The sequence below is a fragment of the Tyto alba genome, unplaced genomic scaffold (assembly GCF_018691265.1).
Source record: "Tyto alba isolate M040663 unplaced genomic scaffold, T.alba_DEE_v4.0 Super-Scaffold_18, whole genome shotgun sequence".
NCBI lineage: Eukaryota > Metazoa > Chordata > Aves > Strigiformes > Tytonidae > Tyto > Tyto alba.
Window position 1 is genome coordinate 34,964,362 of NW_024881280.1, and position 21,769 is coordinate 34,986,130.

The following is a 21,769-nucleotide window of genomic DNA, read 5'->3' on the forward strand; positions in this document are numbered from 1 at the left end:
AGCTCTGCTCAAAGCCAAAGCGTGGCCAAGGAGCGCTGGAGCTGGAGGCAGAGCCGCCGCCGACTCCGCAGAGCGGAGGTTGGTACGAATGCTCACAGCAGAGGACGCGGCAAGCTCAGTTAACAGCATGGCTGCCCAGCACGCTGGCAGTGCTATAAGCACTGAACATACCATGATGCTGTTCAGACATGAATATTCTCCCTCTGATGTTATCTTATGGTTTAGGCTCAAACCCATTCAAGCCGTACAGCTTTAAAGACAGCAACCAGCTGCTGCTCAGCCCAAGCCCTAGGGACACTGTTGGAGTCAACTGTAACAAGATTCTAACCCAAGAAGAGCCCTTTGCACAGCTCTCTGTCACCTAGACTAGCTACTCTGCACTCCTGAAGGCAGCAGGGTGGGAAGCATCTACAGAGCAAAGGCTGCTCCAGGCAGTGGATGAGGCACTTGGGTTACTGACAGCCAAAGCGGTGGTCAGCAGAGCCTCCGCTCTTCCCTCGTGACTGTGGATCTCGCATCAAACAGGGCTCGTATGCAGCAGACCCCTGCTGCTCTGTACTTCTAACAAAAGACCATGAAAGAAGCTCCGAGAGCTGCTGAGAAGAGTTATTACATTGCACATTTCACGAACAATCGCCTTCTCCTTTTCACTCAGGTCTTCTTCATAGTTGTCTTGCATTTGTCTGTCCAAATTTTCATGGACCTCAAGGACCTACAAAAAACAATATTACAAAAGCATTATGCTCCTCAAACAATGAAGTGTTCCTAACAACCTCATTAACCGGTATTTAAATTGTCAGGATTGACAAAGCCCTGAGAATCAGGGCGCTGCGAAGATGAGCATGACATCAAGCTGGGCCTCCCCAGGTGATGGCATGCCTCTGTCCCACCACCTGCACGGTGTGGCTGCCATCACAGTCCCGGGGGACCAAGTGATAACTGGCAGTGAGCTGCCTGTGCCCACAAACACATCTCTTCCAGGAGCGCTGCTGGTGGCCCCACCTTCCAGGCAGCGCAACTCATGCTCCCTCCATTCCCCTCTTTCGCAGGAGTGGACCTTCTCCACTCCCTTCTACTGATCTGAGTCATGGGGCAACTGTGGTCAGCCCAGGCCGGCAGGCTGCAGGTCTAACAGGGTTTTAGCCATCAGAGAAGGAGGCGGACAGAGGTTCGTACCACTGAAAAGCAGAATGTTCCCCACTGCACAGCCTAAGCGTGTGGTCTCCGATCAGCCATGAACTTTCAGTTCTTAAACAGACATGAACTTTCGGTTCTTAAACAGACATGGCCAATTTCACTCACCTTTTGGCTGAAATTCTTTTCAACGCATTTAGTTTCCCAAGGGAACCCCTCAGAGGCCCATGATGACATTGAGCAAGAGACGGGCTGTTAGCACAGAGTCCTGGAACTCAGAGATCCCAATCTGATTCCCAGCTCTTACCCACTCCCTCTTCCAGCTGGATGCAGCCAGGCTGCGAAGGGGATGGGAACGAGGTAGGGAAAAAACCAGTATTGCCTCCCTCCTGCTGCCCACAGTCCTCTGAAGGCGCCGTCCCCACTGAGTGCCGAGGTGAATCTGGGCCTCCCTCTCCTTGTGCCACAGATGCCCTCTGAAGATGGAGATAATGCCCTTGACTCCCCAGGCTTTACTTTACTCTCTGTCAGCACCGTTTCCACCCCCAGCACACGTCCCATAAAGATAAGGGAACAGGTGGCCCTTGGCCGGGGCTGGCACACATGCACACCCCTGCACGCCCAGGGTTGCAGCCACAGGGTAACGTTACCAGCTGCTTAATGAGTTCAGCTGGTATGAACACAGGCTGTACCCACAAAGTGCTAGTGCCAGATCTGTCCGGTCCGCCACATGCAGCTCCAGCTTGCTGTCTTTCCTCTCGTGCCTGGCTACAAGCAGCAGGCCCAGGTATGTGCCTGCAGCACCCTGCCTGCAGTAGACTGGAGGAAGGAGGCATTGCCTTTTCCTTCCCTCCTGCTCATGCCTACGGGGCTTTCCCCATGATACTAACAGGAGGAAAGCACTGCAAAAAATTGAGATGCGGCTGTAAAAATCTAAGGAATAGCCTGAAAGGGAGCGGGGGGAAGGATTTGAGATTCTCCAAGAAGGCTCTGCTGTGTGGCTCAGAGGGCATCTCCAGCAGGCACTGGGAAGAACCAGGTTTCCTCACAGAGACAGAGATGCTGCAGCTCCAGCACTGACACCCCGGACTGGAAACATCCAGTGCTTGTGCTCGTGAGCACCCTGGACACCGCTCAGCTTGGTGGCTGGGCCGCACTCACAGATCTGCCTTGGGAAGACAAGTAAACGTGCTGTGAAAGCAGCTCAGAACACTGCAAAAAACTGTGGAAACTTTCTGCCTGTCATTTATTTTCTTAGATTTCAGGTTGACAATGTTTGAAAATGGTAAACGTCTGACTTTTAACCTCTTTCTTTCAAACAGCAGTTGGAGACATGCTCCCCAAGCCACCCATGGCTGGTAAGACGCAGCACATCCGTAAGGCTGCTGTCCCCCACCACGTGCTGCCCACACCCCGCACCCCTGCAGCAGCTGGGAGACAGCCCCGGCCCGTCCTGGGGCACGCGCTGTCCCGGCCACCCCCGCAGAGCGCCCCGGGGCGCCAGGGTGGTCCCTCCATCACACAGACGAGGCTGCCTGGGGCTGAAGGCAGCCTTTGCTTCCCACTGGAAACACACTGACCCACAGAATACCCCCCCCCATCGCACCCGCCCGCCTTCGGATAGCTCCCCCGGACGGGCATGTTGCAAAAGTCGGGGATATCACAGCACGGGACTGCCTCGAGATTTCACTGCTGCATCTGGGCTGACCTACATGCCTCGCCCAGGGCTGATGAGCAAAGATGGTCAGCTCAGCGTGCAGGGTCAGAGCTCCCGGAATCACCCAACACCATCAGAAAGCACATGCTCTTACTAGCCATGATACATCCGCACACATAGAAAGCTGACAGCAGATGTGTTTGTGCATGTAAATATTCCTCCAGCTCCTCGGGAAGCACAGGGCTAGATGCAGTGCTAGATGGGTTTCACCCTTTGCTGAGGCATACAGCACCGGCTGCTCCATGAAATGGGATACCAGGGTAGATTATCCCCCAGTCTGCCTCGGCACAGCAATCCCGCTGTACTCAAACTGCGTTACAAACAAAAATAGGTCATTCTCCTAGGGCCCTTAACCTACTTCTAAAATGCACCAGCTAGTTTAACCAACATAGCCAGGACCAACCCTTGCACAAATAAGAATTATCCACATCCTTTCGAAGAGAAGAGGAGGGGCAGGAGGGATGCAAAAAGCATGTATGCGCTGACAGAGAGAGCATCTATTTTTTGCTAAAGAGGAGGGAATTAATTATTGATCCAGCTGGACTCGCAGATCGAACTCGCTCGGCTGGAGTCAGCGTGGCCCCGACGCCGGGCTGCAAAGGCAGCAGCCTGCAGGATCCCATCCCCGTGCGGAGCGCCAGGGCGGGCAGCTGAGCACCGGCTGTGTCCACAGGGCACGTGTCAAGGACAACCATGGCTCAGATTAGTTAGAGATCACATCAGCTCCAGCCTCTGCTTCCACCAGCGATCAATCCTGCAGACACCAGAGTCTCAGCAGACAGAAATAAACTGTTTTTCTACGACTTGCACTTCGACTAAAGCTGCATTCCCTCATCCAGGAGATATGGAGGGGTGGCACAGCCCATTTCTTTCAGTGGAAATGTCTTTCAGTGGTGTAAAGCGGGCAGAGCTGGAGCTGAAAGCTGATAAGATGGAAGTTACGGATGTATTTCATTTCTGAATGACTTGGGATTCATTAACCTGGAAGCCATCCCGCTCCCCAGGCCCACCCTACGTCCCGGTAGGCACTTTGTAAAGATGTGTTGGGTGTGGGAAAAAAGGGACTCAGGGGGATAAAATTCAACAGCCTACCCTGCAAAGGCATGCTGGAAAAAAATACACTCTGAAGGGTGAAATCACCTCCTGAAGAAAGACAGGAAGGCCTCTTAGTGCTGACCCAGCCCCAGCCATTCTCAGATCCTGCCAGGCGCCGCCTGTCCTCTGATTACATTGCTGATGACTATGGACGTGCCTTCACATAAATTGTCTGTGGCTGAGCTGAAGTTCTGGGACTGTGGATTCAGTGTGGATCTAAGAAACCAGGGTATATTCTCCCACAGTTTCAGCCACATCTCAACCCAGGACCCCACAGAAACCAGACAAGTGTACCCCAGGCTCAGAGTGGCTCATGCCACCCCCTCCGTGTTGCTCTTCCCCAAGCTGCACTGACAGCACTTGGCCCTTTGCGGACACACCGGCACTCTGTGACCTCCCTGGGTGAAATGCTGCCTGCTCCTCGAGGGCATGGGGCGATTCCCCGGGAAGGGGGATGGCGCTGGACCCGGTAACGCTGCTCTTCTGCCTGGGGGTGCCACCACTGGCTTTCTCGCCTGGCCTTCCCCCTGCCAATACGTAAACCGTGAGGAACACCTTGGGTATATTTAGTTGTCCTTCGTGACTGCACTGATGCCTGTGACCAAGGCAGTGTCGCCTCCAAGTCACCCGGTCCCTCACATCCACCTCCCTTCTGACTTGCTGTACTGGCCCCACATCGCCATGCAATGCGTATTTAAAAAACAAACAGAAAAATCCCACCAAAGAGTCCGGATGACTGCAGTACAGCTTTGGAAGGGGAGCTGAAAGTTGAGGCAAGCATTCCGGTACCAAAAAGGACTCTGCGGTTGAGGGATGCTTTCTGAAGGGTGCAAGCCTCACTGACTTTATTAATTCAGAAGTCAAATGGACAATGCTCTGGGGAACACGGCATCCTGCTCCAGCAAGGGAACAGTCTATATGCCCTGTTAGGGCTTTTCCCTAGTTTTGGCAGGGCCAAATCCTGCCTCACCCAAGATTAGTGGGAGTCACTGAGCACCTGCTCAATGGCTCTGTGCACATGGGAGAGGTCCAGGGGGGAGCTGGCTTAGAGTCTGAACATCGTTCTCTTACACTTGTCTCCTCCTCACCTCCTCACATCTTCTACAGGTTTTCTCAGTTCCTAAGAAAAGTGCTTTGATGTTCACTGAGATACTAAGCTGTAGCATATGTACCTTTTATTCTTCTTAGCAAAAACAGCTGTTAGGAGTGCCAACCTGTCATCTTGCTCCTTATTTAGTAGGCACAAACAAAAACTATTTCAGAAGCAAAAATAAAGAAAACCCCTGCACGTGCTCAAGAAAGAATGAACATACACTAAATGGCAGGCAATGCTTCAGCCACATAGCTAGCATTCAGCTGCCAGAAAAAGCCTAGGAAAACCACTCAGGTGGGTGCAGATGGAGGCAATCCAGAAGCCCTGCAGGTCCACGCAGAGTGCCCAGCCCCTCAGTGACCTTTGCTTGGGCACAGAGGCACATCCTTGCAGCCACAACACTTCTGCACAGACTTGCATGCAAGCATCCTGCAAGACAAGTAACGCCAACTTCCATCTCTCCTTGACTTTCCTTGTGGTAAGGAGCTAGCCTGCTACAGCCATAAGGACTTCTTCACGCAACCAAAAAGGGATTTTTCTAATATCTGATGTGGTATAGCCAAAGTACAAGGTCTCATTTGTAGGCTATTCCCTTCTCCTCAAGGGAAGGTCATGAGCTGTTTCACAGGTGGTGAGGGTCTAAGCTGGTAATTGCATCCAGTTTCCCACACGCAGGGGCTGGCACTGGAAAAGCTGCCCAGCTCTGCAGAGAACAAGTAAGACCTACTGCACATGGTACAGCATGCCGTGGCCAAAAAATGTTATCTTCTACCCAGTTTAAGATCTGTGGCTGGAGACCAACAGCCACAATTTCACTGTGCCACAAGAAGGGAGGAGGAGAGACTGAGACTATGACCACTTTCCTTAGTCTTTTCAAATTCCAGGTGATCCTTGGAAATGGGCAACAGGATGGAAAAATAAACACCTCATCCCTCCCCGCCACACTGGCCTATAGGAGAACTTCCTCCTCGCTTCAAATGTGAGAATATTTTTAGCCCTAGAAGAAGAAGATGAGGAAGAAAAAGAGAAAGAAGAAAAAAATGAAGACGATTCTCCTCAGAATGTGTTCATAATCAATTTACAACTATTTGATCTTGTAACTTAAAAACATTATCGACTCTGCTTAATATTGTCCCTCACCACCACCTCACCAAATGCAGTGAAGAGCAGGAGCAGAAAGGTACAAACCCCACAGCTTGGGCAGAAAAAGCTAACAGCAGTAGTCTGGCCTGGAAGGCTTGGATGATTAAATTCAAGTGAAACTGCGTTAGTACAAAGTGTCAGAAAAACAAAGGTACCACATGAGTCTGCAATGTTCTGCAAGGCACCGGTTTAGCAGATCCATATGCGTATATACACAGGAGAAATGTCACCCACAAGCACAGTGCAGCATAGTACAGGATGAGGCACAACAACTTTCTGACAGCACAGAACCATTCACAACAGGTAAAGAAGAAACTTGTCTGGAAAACACAGGATGAATATATGCAGGCAAGGGAACTGCCACTTCTGTGCTATGGGCTCCTTTGGGAACTAGTGAAAACTGTTCTAAAGGTATTTTTTAATCCTTAATGGTGCTGGACACCCTTCACTTAAGATCCAATGAGACTTATACGGTCTGGGTGTATAAAGCCTCAAGTAAGCTGAAGAATCAAGATTTTCAGCTCTTTTATAATTTAAATTCAAATTTGATCCAAACCAAACCAGGCTTGTCTTTGCTTTCTTTATTCCTCACACACCATAAATGCACAGAAGATGAACTACTTGAGAAATACTGGCACTCAGTATCCTCTTGGGATCTCGCAACTGCCCAGTGGAACCAACATCCTTGTCAGCTTCACTACTGCTTCTCTTGACACTTGGTTTCACCACCACCGTCTGCCACATCTGTCCTGGAGCCAAGAGACCCATGACAGGCACAGACAAGTAAGCTAAAAACATTGAAAACTATAAAATGTAGGGAACCTGCAGATCAAAGCTATGAGCAACAACCGTGCCATTTATTTAGCTGTCAGATGTGGAAAGGTACAAAGCAAAGAGCTCTGTAAGCACCAGTCTCCAGGTCCTAGGACAGTCTAAGTGCTGATGCCACTGCTGAACCTTGTTTCCAGCTATGACCATGGGGATCTGAGCTCCAGAGTAGCCATCCAGGAAGGCTCCTTTGGTCTGACGAAAGCTCTTTAACCCTGTACAACATTTTTCAACTTCAACAAATCTAAATATATAAATCAGTATATTCCAACCAGAGTAGGCCTAACTTAGTTAAGGGACTTTCCAGCCATCTCTATGACACCTTGGAAACGATTTGTGTTTCTGTGTCCCATAGATACTCAGAAGTAACTTGCTTAACTAGATAAACATGTAACACCAGGGCATTACATTTGTCCTGCTACTGGATGGTCACTAGGACTTGAGAACTGCTGTGAAATCACGGTGCAAGGTTTCTCCTTTAACTCACCTAGCAGTCTCTCATGTTTGTTCTTGGCAATGGTCCTGACTTTAATCCCCACTGATGGTGCACATATCTACATGGGTATGATGCCATGGTTTTCTGTGTATTTACATAAAATAAAGTCTTTCTCCTTTGAACACTGCTGCAGGATTTTCAATAACAAAACGTGTGTAGGAACAGTTTTTGTGTCCCTTTTAAAAACAGCGTTTTGGTCAGCACTGTCACCCCAGAGACCTACTTTACACAGGAGTGGTGAACAGAAAGGGTAGTCAACACCTTCAGCATCAGCAGCTTTCGTTGGCGGTTTCCCACCCAAAAAAATAATCATGCATAGTCCTTACCTTCATGGCATGAACAACAGCCTCTGGTTTCTGACCAACAGGGACATAGCCTGCTGCAGGAGAAGATGTAAGATCGGATGTCATGCGAGCTGGTCCCTGTTGAAATAAGAGAAGATATGTTTTAATTCCCTGTGGGTGATTTAAGCAAAGAGGAAGAAAATATCCAGAAAATCTGAGCACTAGCTTCTCTCAAATTCAATCCCCTTCAGCCACCTGAAAAGACAGAAGGCACCACTACCTCTTCCTTACAAGTCACTTGATTAAATGCCATTTAAGCCTACCATCACTCAGTCTAAATATACTCAGGCAGAAGATCACCCTGGTTTAAATCTAAACCAATTCAAGAAACATTTTTTGCTCCCTTAGGATAACTCTGTACAAAGACAAGATCAAATGGTTCTCATCCTTCCAGTCAAGGGAGCAATGCAAACATGACGATTTTCCAGCATAAAGCAGTCATTTCTAAGAAGCTGCATTCATGAAAGAAACAACTGAAGTGGCTTCATTGCTTTTCTGGCAATCTTTTCACATAGACATCAAGTACCAATCCAAAGCTACAGAGAAAATTGTGAAAGCAACCTTAAAATAAGCAGATGTCCAAACCTAATCTTGGCTGGGTTTGTTTCCAAAATGCTGTCCATTCCTCCTGCACGAAGGATCCCATTGGGAAAGATGCTGAAATTACATTTTACAAAAGATTTCTACTGTCCAAACAGGCTTGTAAGCACTTTTCATAGGGCTTTCCTTTTTTAAAGGCATCCGACTTGGATTATAAAAGACACAATATCTTTATTCAGTGAGATGCACCCTGCCTGTCCCTAATATTTTTGCATTGCTTTGTAGCAGTGGGAGAAATCAACAATGAAACCATTGACCAAACTCGTATTTAGTCTTCATATCCTTTAGGAAACACAAAGAATGATTATACTGGGGGCCTCTGAAAGCAAATTAGGACGGCAGAGCAGCATGTAGCACCATCACAGGAACGCTTTCACATACAACGCACGAGGCACTCCATTCTCATCTCTTCCACGTTTAAAAACACAGCATGTTTTATGCTTCATCTCATCGCTTTGCCTTCTAAGCCAAGGCCAGCAAGCTAGTTGTGCCAGAAAGGAGGACCAACGGCCGGGCACTTTGCCACCTCTCATTCTTCCAAATGTTTTAAGTTGTAGGGGCCTTTTTACTAATAAAAGTGTTCATGTGCATATAATAAAGGAAAGATGGCCAATCTATTAGGCTACAAAGACAGCATGAAAAGCATGCTACCATGCCTTTCATGCCTAGGCCACTGATGTGGGCTTAACCCATGTCAGGACCAACAGCCTTTTACTCATAATAGCAACCTTCATGAACTGAGTTGCTAGTGATAGAAACACTTCCTTCTGAGAGGCAGGCATCTCAGAAGAAGGAGAATTAGGCTTAATAACTCCATAATAATTCTCCAACAAGATTTAACAGACTGCCAAAGCACAGAGACCAAGAGACGCTCACAGGCTGGGCACGGTTCTGGACCTGCTCGCTGGAGCTGTGGCCACCTGGGGACATGTCCTCAGCCACCCCGTCCATAACATCACACAGAAAAGGCAGAGGCTGGGGAGGGAGCTCCAGAGACTGGGTCCAGTCAGTCTATAGCTGCAACTCAAGGCTCCAAAATGGGTTACAAATTTCTCACAGTGCTGAGAAATGCAACGGAGTCCTTCCAGAATCAGCCTCCCACAGAGGTCAAAGACACCAACACATGCATAATTCCTCTGGCTTCGGCACGAAAGCTGCCTTCTTTCCACAAATGACCAAGACCATGACAACTGAAAACAGAATATTTAGGAGCTTATGGCCACGAACCATAATTGATATGGATCTTCCCCCACGGCCCTCTTTATAAGCAACACAGGAAATACCAAGCAAAGGTCTAACATCCAATATTTTTTCTGAGTTGAGACTAATGTGACACAGTAAAAGGAATTTTGCTGGATCCTGCTGCTGACATTTTAAGCGCAGTTTTCTGACCGAAGTAGAGTAGATCACGAGGTCTATTGTATGACAAGCAGCAGCAGCTTCTTGTCACAGAACTCAAGTCACTAATGAGCTACAAAGCATTTCCATGATGGCAATCACTCTCAAAATTATTACAGAATACAAATGAAACCAGAAAGATTGGAGAGAAAGGTTTCCTAAAGAGCTTGATCATGCTTAACTGATCACCATACTGACAAGGTAAAAGTAATCTGGCAAGCATGGTGATGCACTAGATATATCATATATCACATAAAAAAACACCTAAATGGTCACCTTCTTTCTCGGACAAGTGGCTGAAATTTGGCAAGGGCAAACAACTGGGCCCCACCTCAACATGGGTAGAGAGTTTGACTGGAGAAAAATAATGTTAAAGAATGAGGGATGCAGCAAAGGAGGTAGACCCAAAACTTGCTGTCAGAGACTCAGTAACAGACGACTTCATTTCTCAAATTGGCATGATCCCTGATCCTTAGCTTGGAAGCCAAAGCCCCCAGCCAACTGAAACAGATGTCCAAACTGCTGAGTGCAATTGTCAGCAATGGGAGTGCACCAAGCACCACGCCGCTGGCCTGCTATGCCCCAAGCCAGAGACTGTTACTACAAAAGGTCAAACATGAATGTGAAGAAAGTTGTGGGGCAAGCAAGGATCTCACCAACATCCCCGCTCCTTGCAACTGTAGGATGCGACGAGTAAAAGTACCCACACTACTAAGGGTAGCTTAATATTTATCATTATTATCACTAATATATTAGTGCTTTTTGTGCAGTTGCACCCTTAGAAAAGGCTCCAGACACAAAAAGAGTTTTATAAAGGGGGGGGAGGTGCTTCACTCCGACTGCTTTCAGTGTAGTTCACCAAAAACACCCGTCGGCCAAACTCCTATCAGCTTCCTGCATAGAGGCATACATAAAGGAGGCCAGAAAAGAGGGGACTGTAGTCAGCAAGGAAATAAATGACAACATATCCAGCAGGATGCATGGCCAGCCTTTGGAGGATGGAGGAGAGGAAAATGGGCAGAGTTCACCAATAGTGTTAGCTAAAGGGGAGGAAATGGGAGGAATAGGAGGTAAGGTCAAGGTTGCTGGACTGGAAAACTGCCAACAGTGGAAGAGAAGGGAGGGAATGGGAAGAAAGAGGAGGATGTGCATTTTGCCCAACAGGAAACCAGCTGAGATGAAATGCTGGGGAGGGGGAACTAGAGGTAGGAGACTGGAAGAAGGGGAGGAGGACAGGAGGGAGGGGGGGGATCTCAGGAAGTCGGCGTTAAGGTAGTAGCTGAAATCATATAGATGGTGGAGATTCCTCATGCCTAAAATGGATGAATTTTGAAACTGTGGGTAAGAATTACCGCAAGTGCACCCCAGCACTTCAACTTAGCCACTCTGAGGACCACCATCACTGCAGAAACCCATGCCCTTCCCGTTCCCTATAGCTGACATTTTCAAAGCCGTGGGAACACAACTGACTCAGCACCCTGATGGACAATAAAGCAAGGTTAATCTGGTTACATTCTGAGAAGCAGAAACTGCCCATATAGGCAAAAGGCAATACGGTGTGTTTTGGGGTGTGTATCACTCTCAATTTCCCCGCCCTGTCTGGTTTTGTTAAATATGCACTCTCTGTACTAGATGGGCACCTGGCTTTTCCACTTGCTATGTTTTCATAGTGTTTGGTAACTCAGAGATGGTTCACTTTTCATCCTCAGACATGTGGCTGAGGTGTCACATAATTATATACATGAATGGTGCTAAAACGCAGCTCAGAAGTCACCAAAAAGGATGCTGTTATATTTATAATAAAGCTATTGAGAAATATCATCCTGATCATTTTTCTACTTTACTTCTACTGAGGTTCAGCCTCAGCAGAATAAGCTGAGTCATTCCAAAATGCAAAGTTTCTTATTCTCTTTGGCCTCAACTAACTTTAGAGTTGCTCCAGGTTTACAGCAGCAGAGTTGAGACGTATACAAGGAATTTGTAGTTCCGAAAGAAAACGACTGCACATGTATGTTTTGGTGTCAAATGGTCACCCGTGTAGAATTACATCTCACACCACTTTCTGTTTCTTCCACAGCTGCCGTCACACTGCCAAAAGAAGGAGCGGCCCAGCAGTTAAGATTACCAGGCTAATTAAGAGTGGGGAGCTCGACGTTACGTACCTGATGCATTGGGGTTCCCGAATGCTTGGAGGAAGCACCTTATCTTCCCTACACACAGGGTTTGTTGACCACTGCACCTCTGAGACCCAGAGACAGTTCTCCAAGTTTTTAAGAAGAAAAAGTCCTAGGGAACCAAAGGCTGTGGAGTTGTGTGTGACCCACCTGACACTTCTGCCGTAAGTTGGTGCTTTTGGTGCTCTGCAAACCACTGCGGCAGTTCAGAGCATTCGAGACCGCTGTAGCGTGAATCTCTGATGAGCTCAGCCCTGGAAAGAGCTGCCCAAGCTCTGCTGCTGGGATGGCTCTGGGGCTGCGATGTCCCAAGAGGCTCCCGGTGAGGCTCTTCGCATCCCTCATGGGAGGCAAGTGCCAAGTACCCCCGTACCCAACCCCTCTCCCAGTGGGGAAACCACAAGGGCTATTCCTCTGCCGCCCCCGTGCAGACAGCAGTACTGAAGCACCACTGAACACATCTCCCTTTCAGCCCTTGCCTGCTCCTCCATTTCAAGCAGCTCAGCGCTGGATATCTGCTGGTGTCTGTGGTGGGACCGATGCTCTTCTCAAAGCTTACGGTTCCCATGTGGCAACAGCTCCCTCACCATTCTGCCAGCCCCACATCCTGCATGCCCAAACCACAAACCCACCAGGGAAGCCCAATTCTGTTCAAGAGCCTGCAGGGCTTGTGGTTCAATCTCCAAGTCTGTAAGGAAATTCGCAGTCCAGCCGTATTATTAATAGACTAAGAAAAGAGAGAGGAACTCTGCAGTCTCATGCCAGAGCATCCTCGAAGCAATATGCTACACACAAGGGACAAATCCCCCAGTTCTCTGTTGCTAAGAATGACGCTTGACCTGGTGACAGCCTTAAATCCAAAGCAGAAAACAACCCAAATCAAACTAGCCCCATTCACTGCCCTGGCCCAGAACCCAAAGATGATCAGGAGAGCAACAGAGCCAATGCGAGAAAGAAAATCTGAAGACCGCAAATACTGTCAATGATCCTTTCTGATCTGGCACCAAAAAATGAAGAGCAGATGCCTCAACTTGCAGCTGCTGGAGAACATCCGCTGCTCTGGATCAAGCCACGATGGCATTGCCAGTGTCTAAGCCCAAGTTGCCTAATGAGTCCTTGCTGGCTCTATCTGGTTGCACGGGACGTGGTCCAGCACAGATGCTGACAAGCACTGCTGTCGATACCCCATTCCTATCTGTTTGGAAGAACAAAATTAATAGGACGCTGTAATAGGGCACACTGGGAACTCCTGATAATGACACACCTCCACAGAGGCAAAATAAGGCTTAAAATATCAACGTTTCTTAATAACAGTGGGAATGCTTTGGAACCCAAGAAGAAAAGAGACTAACTTGGGGTAACAGGTGTCTGCTCTTTTAGAGGTTTGGGGTTGGAAATCTCAAAAAGGAACAAAGAAATTGCGATAAACAATTTCTCCTTGATTCCTCCAGGGATCTGAAAAGACATGAGACCTTGGTCCTGCCATCCGTTTTCAATCTCTTTCTGCTCAATTATATTCTGTCTTTTAATGATATCCTTTTCTACTTCTGCTCTGAGAGAGCTATTCCTGATCTGCGGAAAGACTGCAAAAGTCTAAGTTTCAAAACCCAGAGGAGAACGTCATGCTGATTTTACTTCACATAACAGTCACAGCCCAGGCACCGAGGATGCTTCAGACCAACATGGAGCGTGCGAGCAAGCATTAATGCTTCTGAACTTCACATCTTCTCATTGCTTTCTATTAATTTTTGTCTACCAATCCAACAAACAAGCAGACAGCTAGGATTCAAACCCAATTAAATAAACAACACTTTTCCAATGGCATACCTCAGACAACATTAAAGCTAAATGGAGTTATATCAGACACTGTAAAGTTTTTATTGCTGAGACAGAACAAGGAAAATTACATTCCAGGCAGGCACTGCCAGACAACTCACAATAAAATTCCCAGGCACATCTATTTATCTCACAGTGGTTTTGTTTGCAGTCTGCTTACCCAGGTTTGAATTATACTTGGGCCCTACCTTAGCATCCGTCACCACCCAGGTGTTTTACTTAAATAAAGGTGCTGACACTGCTCTGTAAATTAGGAACTGCTAAGGGATAAGCAGGAGGCAGTAACATGCCCACAGCCATGTGGAAAGAAGGTGGCAGAGCCAGGCAGCAACATGGAAAGGTGCCATGTCTGGCTGCAAACCCCAGCCCCAGCGTGCTGGCAGAATGGGGGGACCAGCGTATTTTGGTTTTGTGAACGGCACTTGTGTCTACAAAGTTTAGAAAGTGCCTGGAGCAGCCCCAGCCAGAGAGAGTGCTGGGGGACAGACGGGGAAAAACAGTGGCAAACCCAAGGACCAGGAGCACAGGGCCACTCTGGCATGGGAGAAGCATCCCCAAACCCCTGCAGGGAACGCGCCGAAGCCCCAAAGCACGGTGCCCCCATCAGAAATGTAGCACAGGCAGCACTGAGGGCAAGCACCATCCTCATGCAGACAGTTTGTCCATTCAGAAAAAGAAATATCCCTTCACACAGAGATGAACGGCATCCCCGAAAGATCTCACACACACACAAAAGTCTTCCATTACCGCCGGCCTGAGCAATTCCCTGGGCCCCACAAAGGCAGCTCAGACCCCCTCATCGCTTTGTAGCCTGGGCCACGTTTCCCATCCTCCCCCGCCTTGCAGCTGCAGGGGGGTTAATGGCTCAAACAAAGCGACGGCGCTGCGCTGCGCCGAAGCGTGACGTGACTCCGGGCTGACGGTTTGCCCTCCCTCCCTTCGAAGCCCCTTCCCTTGCTGCTGCATATTCTCATGCCCACGGCAGCTCTGCCACCACCACCACGTGTGCTGCTCTCGAAGGGGTCCGGTTCCTCCCGCGGCCACGGCTGCCTGAAGGCACCCTGGCAGCAGCCCCAGGGCTCCTCACTGGCTGCAAGAAGGAGATTTTCCGGAGGCATGAAGAAGCGACTGGCGCCGGCTCCTCTTCAAACCACACCGTGCAAGGCGCAGCCTTTTTGCCACCCTGCTGCAGGCAACGCCAGACCTCTGGTGCCTGAGCGTGGGACGCCCTGGCCAGATCCAGGGAGCACCCAGGTCCCTTACGTGCCCAATCTGCCTGGCAGACGGTCCAAAGCGATGATGACACGTGGTTGTTACTCCGTGCCTCCTGTGCAGAAAGCCTGCCAGCATCCAGCTCGACACAAACCGCCCGCTCCCGCTCCGTGCGCTTAAGCGGCCGCGCGGCCCGACGTTCCCGCAGCCGCAGCAGGCTGCCTCGCAGCCGCGAGCGCCTGGCGCCCTGTCACCCGGCGCGGGACGAGGAACGCGCGGGGCAGACGCCGGCTCGCCAGCACAGCGTGGGTCCCCACCACTGCCAGGAACGAGGGCAGGAGCCACCAGTGCTCGGTATTAGCATCTGCCTTACCAAACCAAGGGACTTTACTGCAGATGCTAATCTCCTTTGGCACTACTTAATTTGCTGCTTTTAATCATAGAGAGCAGCTGGTCACGTAAACATTCAAATCCATGAATTGACCTCTGGCTCCGCACAGGAGCCAGGCAGAGTCCCATCTCTACGGCTCAGCCACCACCTCCTGCAGCTCCACGGCCTCTGCAGAGTTCACAGAAATCTACTTCAGCAACACAAAGGGCTTACACAGCCCTCTTGATTAATAAAGAAACAATTTAACTGTTTCATTTCTTTCTAAGCGTAAACATCAAGGGCACCCAACAAAAGAACAGCTCTTCTCCCCGGCAGGCATGACACAGTGCTGGCCGTACGGGCTGTGCTGCAGCACCAAAGGGAAGGGAGGATTTCAAGGGCTGCCCCAGACAGGACAAACAGAGCCAGGACATCGTTTGTAACTAGATCTCATCTACCAACAGGAAGGGTGCCTCTTCTCAGCGCGGCGCAGGGCAGAGCAGAGCTCCAGCCCTGGGGAGCTCCTCGGGGATGCAGTGCCAGAGAGCCAGCTTGCCCCGGCAGCAGGGGCAGAGCAGGGGCCGCTGTGCACGCCGGCGCCAGCGCTGCGGAGCTGGGATGGGCGCGTGCTGTCAGAACGCCCCACCGACACCTTCAGCTGCCCCCTCGGACTATGAAATTATTACCAACATGACACATTCAGAGTCATTTCAGCCCATAACTACCTGACACAAGCAAACAAGAAGTCTGCTACAGACAGAGCGAGCCCACGCTGTATGCGCGAACAAAGTGCACTAACTCCAACTGACTCACAGGGGCACTATCAGCGCAAGTATTTTGAGAGATGCTAGTTCTTTCAATAAAGGAATGCCAAGCATATCTGATTTCAGAAGGAAACAGTGGGCATTTTTAAGACTTCGCTGATTTTGAAGCAAACGTGATTTGGGGATGGCCCAAGTGAAAGCCTCTGGGTGGGTGGAGGATGCAGGCAGATGTGGGAGGGAGACCTGCGCACATCTGTATGGCCCATCCAGGTCTCCATTTCAGCCTGGCTGCCCTGGCCAACGCTGGCGAAGCAGCCTCCCCCAGGCCTGGGGCAGAGCAAAGGTCTGTCGTGCCCCCCACCTCTCCCCTGACCCACTGCCAGCCCCACACGAACACACACAACAAGTGAGCATGAGAACCTACTGCAGCTCCTCGGAGCAGATGAATTTTTCTCACCTCCTGCGGTTACCCGTAAGGGCGGATTATGGATACGGCCTGTCAGTGCCTCTTTTCCTCATCAAATCCCCAAACTTTGTCATTGCCAAACTTTGTGGTTGCTGGCTGCCATGGGGAAAAAAGCCACCCACCGCTCAGAGCCACTGCAATAACTGCTGATGAAGGGCAGCTGCCTTCAAAAATGCATCGGCCTGTTCTCAGCTGCTGGTAATACACTCTGAGGCTTCACAATAGCGCTCCCCAGGCTGCAAATCCCAACAAACCTTTCATTTCTCTTTCCCTTCCACAGCCGCTGTTGCCGCAGCAGCAGAACGGCTGCCTTGAATTTCTCCCTTTGTCTGCTCAATAGCATCCTGGTGGTATCCGTGCTGCCGGCGGGAAGGAGCTGCCTTCTGCCGCGCTCCTCAACCATTGTTTCTCCCTGCCTAAAAAGGAGCCGTGGTCATCACTGCTGCCAGGGGGAGGTGAGGAACAGGCCTGGGGGCGTCCTCTGCCACACCAGCTCAGCTCAGCCCACGGCCGCGGGGATGGGAGAAGGCGGGGGACCACTGGGGCACTGCACAGGATGCAGCGACAGAAGGGGCTGAGGGCATTTTGAGAGGCCGCGACACTGAAGCTGCAAAGAGCAGTCCCGGGGATGCCAGAGGCACTGGGCAGCCCAGGGATCCCCACGCCCGGGGGCTTGTGCAGCACATCAAGGGGCTGGGGACTCCGCGCTGGCAGGGTCGCTGTGCTGTGCAGGGACACCGCGGGGCCATGAGAAGGTCCCTGGTGCTCCGGGTGACTCTGCAGGGGCATCAATGCCCAGAGGGCTCCCCTGGCTCTTCTGGGTGCATCTCCTGGGCACCACGATGGGAACAGTGGCCTCTGGCCATTTCAAACTTGATTTTAAGTCAGGTTGGCTTTAAGAAGCTGATCCAGTTCTCCCTGAGAGGAACAGATTTACTCCCACACAGGCTGAGGAAGGGACTAGCAGACTTGCTCTGGGTCCCCCAGTGAGACCTGAGACCAGGCTTGGCCCACAGCCACGTCCCTGCCTACGCCAGCCTGGCGCAGGGGCCCGCTTCATCCTTCAGCAGGGAGCTGAGGGAGAGACACCGAGTCACCTTCTCGCTTTTTTTCTGCCTTAGCCCTTGTATCAGAGGATGGAGACCACCATCTTTCCAGACAGAAGGAAGAGACAGGACTGTCACTGGGGCCGGGGTTTGGCTCCTACGTTTCCTCATATCACCTCCTCTCACCACCACTCCCACAGGCTCGGGAGACAACCAGCGCAGCAGCCAAGGACTCTCTTATCAACCCCATGTAACGGCTTCTCTTTACACCTACAGACCATAAACATTTGGGTTTGTTTTCATAATAGCATGTGTGCCATCTGGCAAAATGAAATAGGCTTCTCGCAAGTATCTCTACAAGGCAGACCTACAAAAGAACTGGGGTTTGGCCACATTTTTCACATGCTTTAGGAGTCAATGATTATTACAGGATGATCTTTATCTCAGTATCTTGCTTACTCACCCCCCATAAACCCTAGGAAAGCTGCTGTCTGTTGTCTCCTTTCCCTCATTTCAGGCGCCTCATCTAAGCCTTCCTCTTGGAACCACAGGAAATGCAATGGCACATCCCGGTGTAACCTTGGTCCTGATGCAAACCACACACCCTGCAGTGTTTACCCATTTGTTTGCTGTTGGTTGTATCTCTGGTGATCAGCACAGGCCATCCCTCCACCCTTGCTCTAGCATTCCTGATGGTGTTTTCACATACACCTTTCCATCCACACTAACCTTAATATTTCCATTACAGACCTCTACAGTTAATTCCACCAAAGGCAGGATTCCTATTATAAATCACATGAAGGCTGCTAGTAAATTTTGAGCCTAAGCCTGCCAGGCTAGCTCCGACTGCTAGTAACAGGCTGGTTCACATTTAATGGTGTTTTATGCCAATGTGCATAACTGGCTCCTCCAGGCAGCTGGCTTACGAGCTTCTCAGGGGGAAAGTACCTCCAACCACAGGAACAGGAGCAGCCCTCAGGCCACCTTCCCATGCCTGGGCACTGAGATGTGCCTGGGGCACAGCCGCAGGGCAGCGGGCGGGAACGTGAAGGTCTGCAGGGACCATGTCACCCAAGAAGGGGCCAAAGGGAGCAGAGAAGAGACAGAGATGCAGGCTCTGGGCTGTGCCTCAGCCCCTGCATTCATCCTCCGCTGTGCTAGAGGGGCCTCGAATGATCCAAAAGTCAGCAGCTGAGATTCCACCTCTCAGAATAGGAATTGCTGAAACATGAATATTAGTAACAAGAGCCTCACTGCTGTGGATAGGGAATTTCCTTTTCCATCATACATTCTCCCCATGTCAGAAACATAACTCAGCCATTAGATGTGACCAAAGGTTACACACTGTGTAGGGTGGCTTTAGGGAGAGCAAAAGACCCGGGAGCTGACACCGAGTGTGGGCAACTCCACCTCCCAGCCTTCATTCATCATTCGATTACTGCTGGAAAAAGCCCATGAGAGAAACAAGTGAACTCCCCTGCAACATTATAAAATTAAACACCACCTTTTAGCGTCCACTCCTGGAGGATCCTGGAGCACTCAGTGCTATTTAGCTAGGTAATAAAGAACTGCCTGAAAACCATGCTACGGGATGGCTGGTTTCCCACCCAATTCCTCCAAGGGAAATACTGAGGCACAGAGAGGTGAAAAGAAGGTATATATGTTTGCGGGAGAAGAGTCCTTCCATGGCGGCAGGCACGGCTCCCAGTCCTGATTCACAGCACTGCACCAAGAGGGCTCCTGCTCCCCCTGTAAGAGCAATTACCCAAACCCACTGTTGTTCTCCTACAACTCTCAGTGCTACTGAAATGTAATTTCCACCTCACCAACGAGAGATGAGACCATATGACCTGGCAATCCAGACTCCTTGGACAATGCCAACAAACAAAACTGAAAGGCAGTAACTCCCACCTGGTACTGTAAAACTTCAGAAAAGCTCTGAGCTGGAAGAGTTGCCAGGACAGGCTGAGAATCACCTTCTCTGTGCACTCCAGCCACACAGCTGAGACTCCCCAACGTTCCTCCTCCAACAGCTTCCTGCAGTAAACCGGAGGGCTGGTAACCTGTGTGCAGTAACTCATCCCAAGGGCTGCTGCACCCACGTGAAGGAGCCCCGAATGGAACACATGCAATGCAGGTAAGATATGAATTCAACATGGGTGAAAAAACCTATTCTAGCTACCATGGAGAACCACATCACCGAAGACACAACAACAGCCCAGGCAAGCAGATGCAGCACAAGCCCTCCAAGGGTGCCTTGGGATTATTTCCACCACTGACACCCAGACACCAGGCTGGTCCGTGGGTGCTCAGCAGAGCACTGCTTACAAGTACCTCAAAGTCAGCGCCCACACCTGGGACATCACAGCACTGGGACAGACTTCACTTGACTCAAGGCTGAGCGTGTTTGGAGGCTGATGGCAATGGGAAAGATGGAGCCGGCCCCTCGCATCCCAGGGGAACGGCAGGTTCCAGAGGGAGTTGCTTGTTTCCCATCTCCACTCATGCCTCACTCAGAGTCTGAGCCCAAGGGAGTTGCCCTCATCTCCCAGAGGACACGGGAAGCCCCTGGTACACAGTAAGATGACTCTGGTTTGCAGTTCCCAGGGCTGGGGAGGTTGACCAGCCTGCTATCAGTTCAAGCTAACATACATGTCACACCTTACTTTGCAACGGCCGGAGGCTAGCAGGTCAGAACTAAACCCCTGGGGCTGCTTTTTCTGGATATTTGGTAACTGCTGCAGACCACAGAGCAAATCGGTAATTCATCATCCGCGTGATGCACCACTGACTAAACAGTAAACAGATTGCAATTATGAGTGTCTTTCAATTCTGCGTCTTGAGTGTGCACTGGTGTCAATGACCTAGGATCCATTAGAAACACCAAACTATTTCATTAAGTGAGGTACATTAGGGCCATGGAGAGCTGCAGTGATGTCTGTATGCAAACTGTGCGACAGTGAGGGATGTGCTAAGGAACTTCCCCAAAGAGTTGCACAGGCAGTGACAATGATGACAGCTTTGGAGCCGACACCAATCGTCCATCACTCACCCACGTAAAGCCTGTACAGGCACAAAGAGGAACAATTTCTCACAAACTCATGCCTACTGTCAAAAAAAAAAAAAAAAAGCTGCAAAGAAAGTCAGGTACGTCTAACCGTCCACTTTCTGGGAGGTGCCTGAGGCATTCAAAGACATCTGCATGAATTTGTGATCGTTATCCTTTGTCACAAAAATAATATACCATGTCAGGTCACAAACCAAAGGGATTTTGGTAGGAATAAGTAAATAAATGGCTGCGTAAGTATCCCAGACAATGTGGATTTTGATCCAGAGGTGGTTCGGGGTTTTGTCTATCCTCTTCCTGCAAAGAAGGCAGAACACAGCCAGGGTGACAGACGAAGGTGACTGTCAGGCAGCACCCAGTCCTCTTCATAAATGCCCGGTGCTACCCCTTCCTTGAGGAAGGGGGGAAAGCAGGGACAAGTGGTGGGGAAGGGCTCCAGCGGGCAGCGCTGCCTGCCGCCAGCCCCCACACAGCCCCGCTCAGCGGCTGGGGCTGATGCTCTGGCAGAGAAGTCTCCTGCCAGCTCCCAGCCCAGGCACAGCTCCTCTGCAGAAAGCTGCTGGCCGTACTCTGGCCTGACCCACAAGATAAGCGTAAAATTGTGCAGCAGCACTCCTTGAGGCAACCAGCACAGGCCGACTGAGAGTCCCACACATGGAACCAAGCTGGGGATCAAAAGCCTAAGCACAAGGGAAGTGAAGCAAAATCCCCAAAATTGTAAGATACCAGCACAGCCAGAAAAATATCTTCAGGTTCATATCTCTCTGCCCTCGTTATGAAGTCTCCTGACTTTATATATATGGGGCACAAGGTTAGAAAAGTGGATATTCAGCCACGGTCTTCTGTTTCATTTGCATGATTTTGTCCCTTTATTTTGTTTGGAGGGTTTCCATCCATCCTGCAGTTTGGCGGGGATAGAAAGGGGCTCTGCTTTCACACTGGAGTTTTATTCATGCAAACTTTCTTAAATTATTATTTACCCCTTT

The 21,769-nt window shown here is 50.1% G+C and overlaps 1 protein-coding gene across 1 annotated transcript in view; it reads right to left on the reverse strand.

Annotated features, from left to right (window-relative positions):
• Positions 1 to 21,769, reverse strand: part of CCDC85C (coiled-coil domain containing 85C) — a 114,069-nt gene that overhangs the window by 5,062 nt on the left and 87,238 nt on the right. Inside the window, exons 4-5 of the mRNA XM_032988978.2 lie at positions 7,833 to 7,928; positions 614 to 712 (exon numbers count right to left, since the gene is read on the reverse strand). Of these exons, the coding sequence (XP_032844869.1) occupies positions 614 to 712; positions 7,833 to 7,928 (195 nt within the window). The remainder of the gene's footprint in view (positions 1 to 613; positions 713 to 7,832; positions 7,929 to 21,769) is intronic.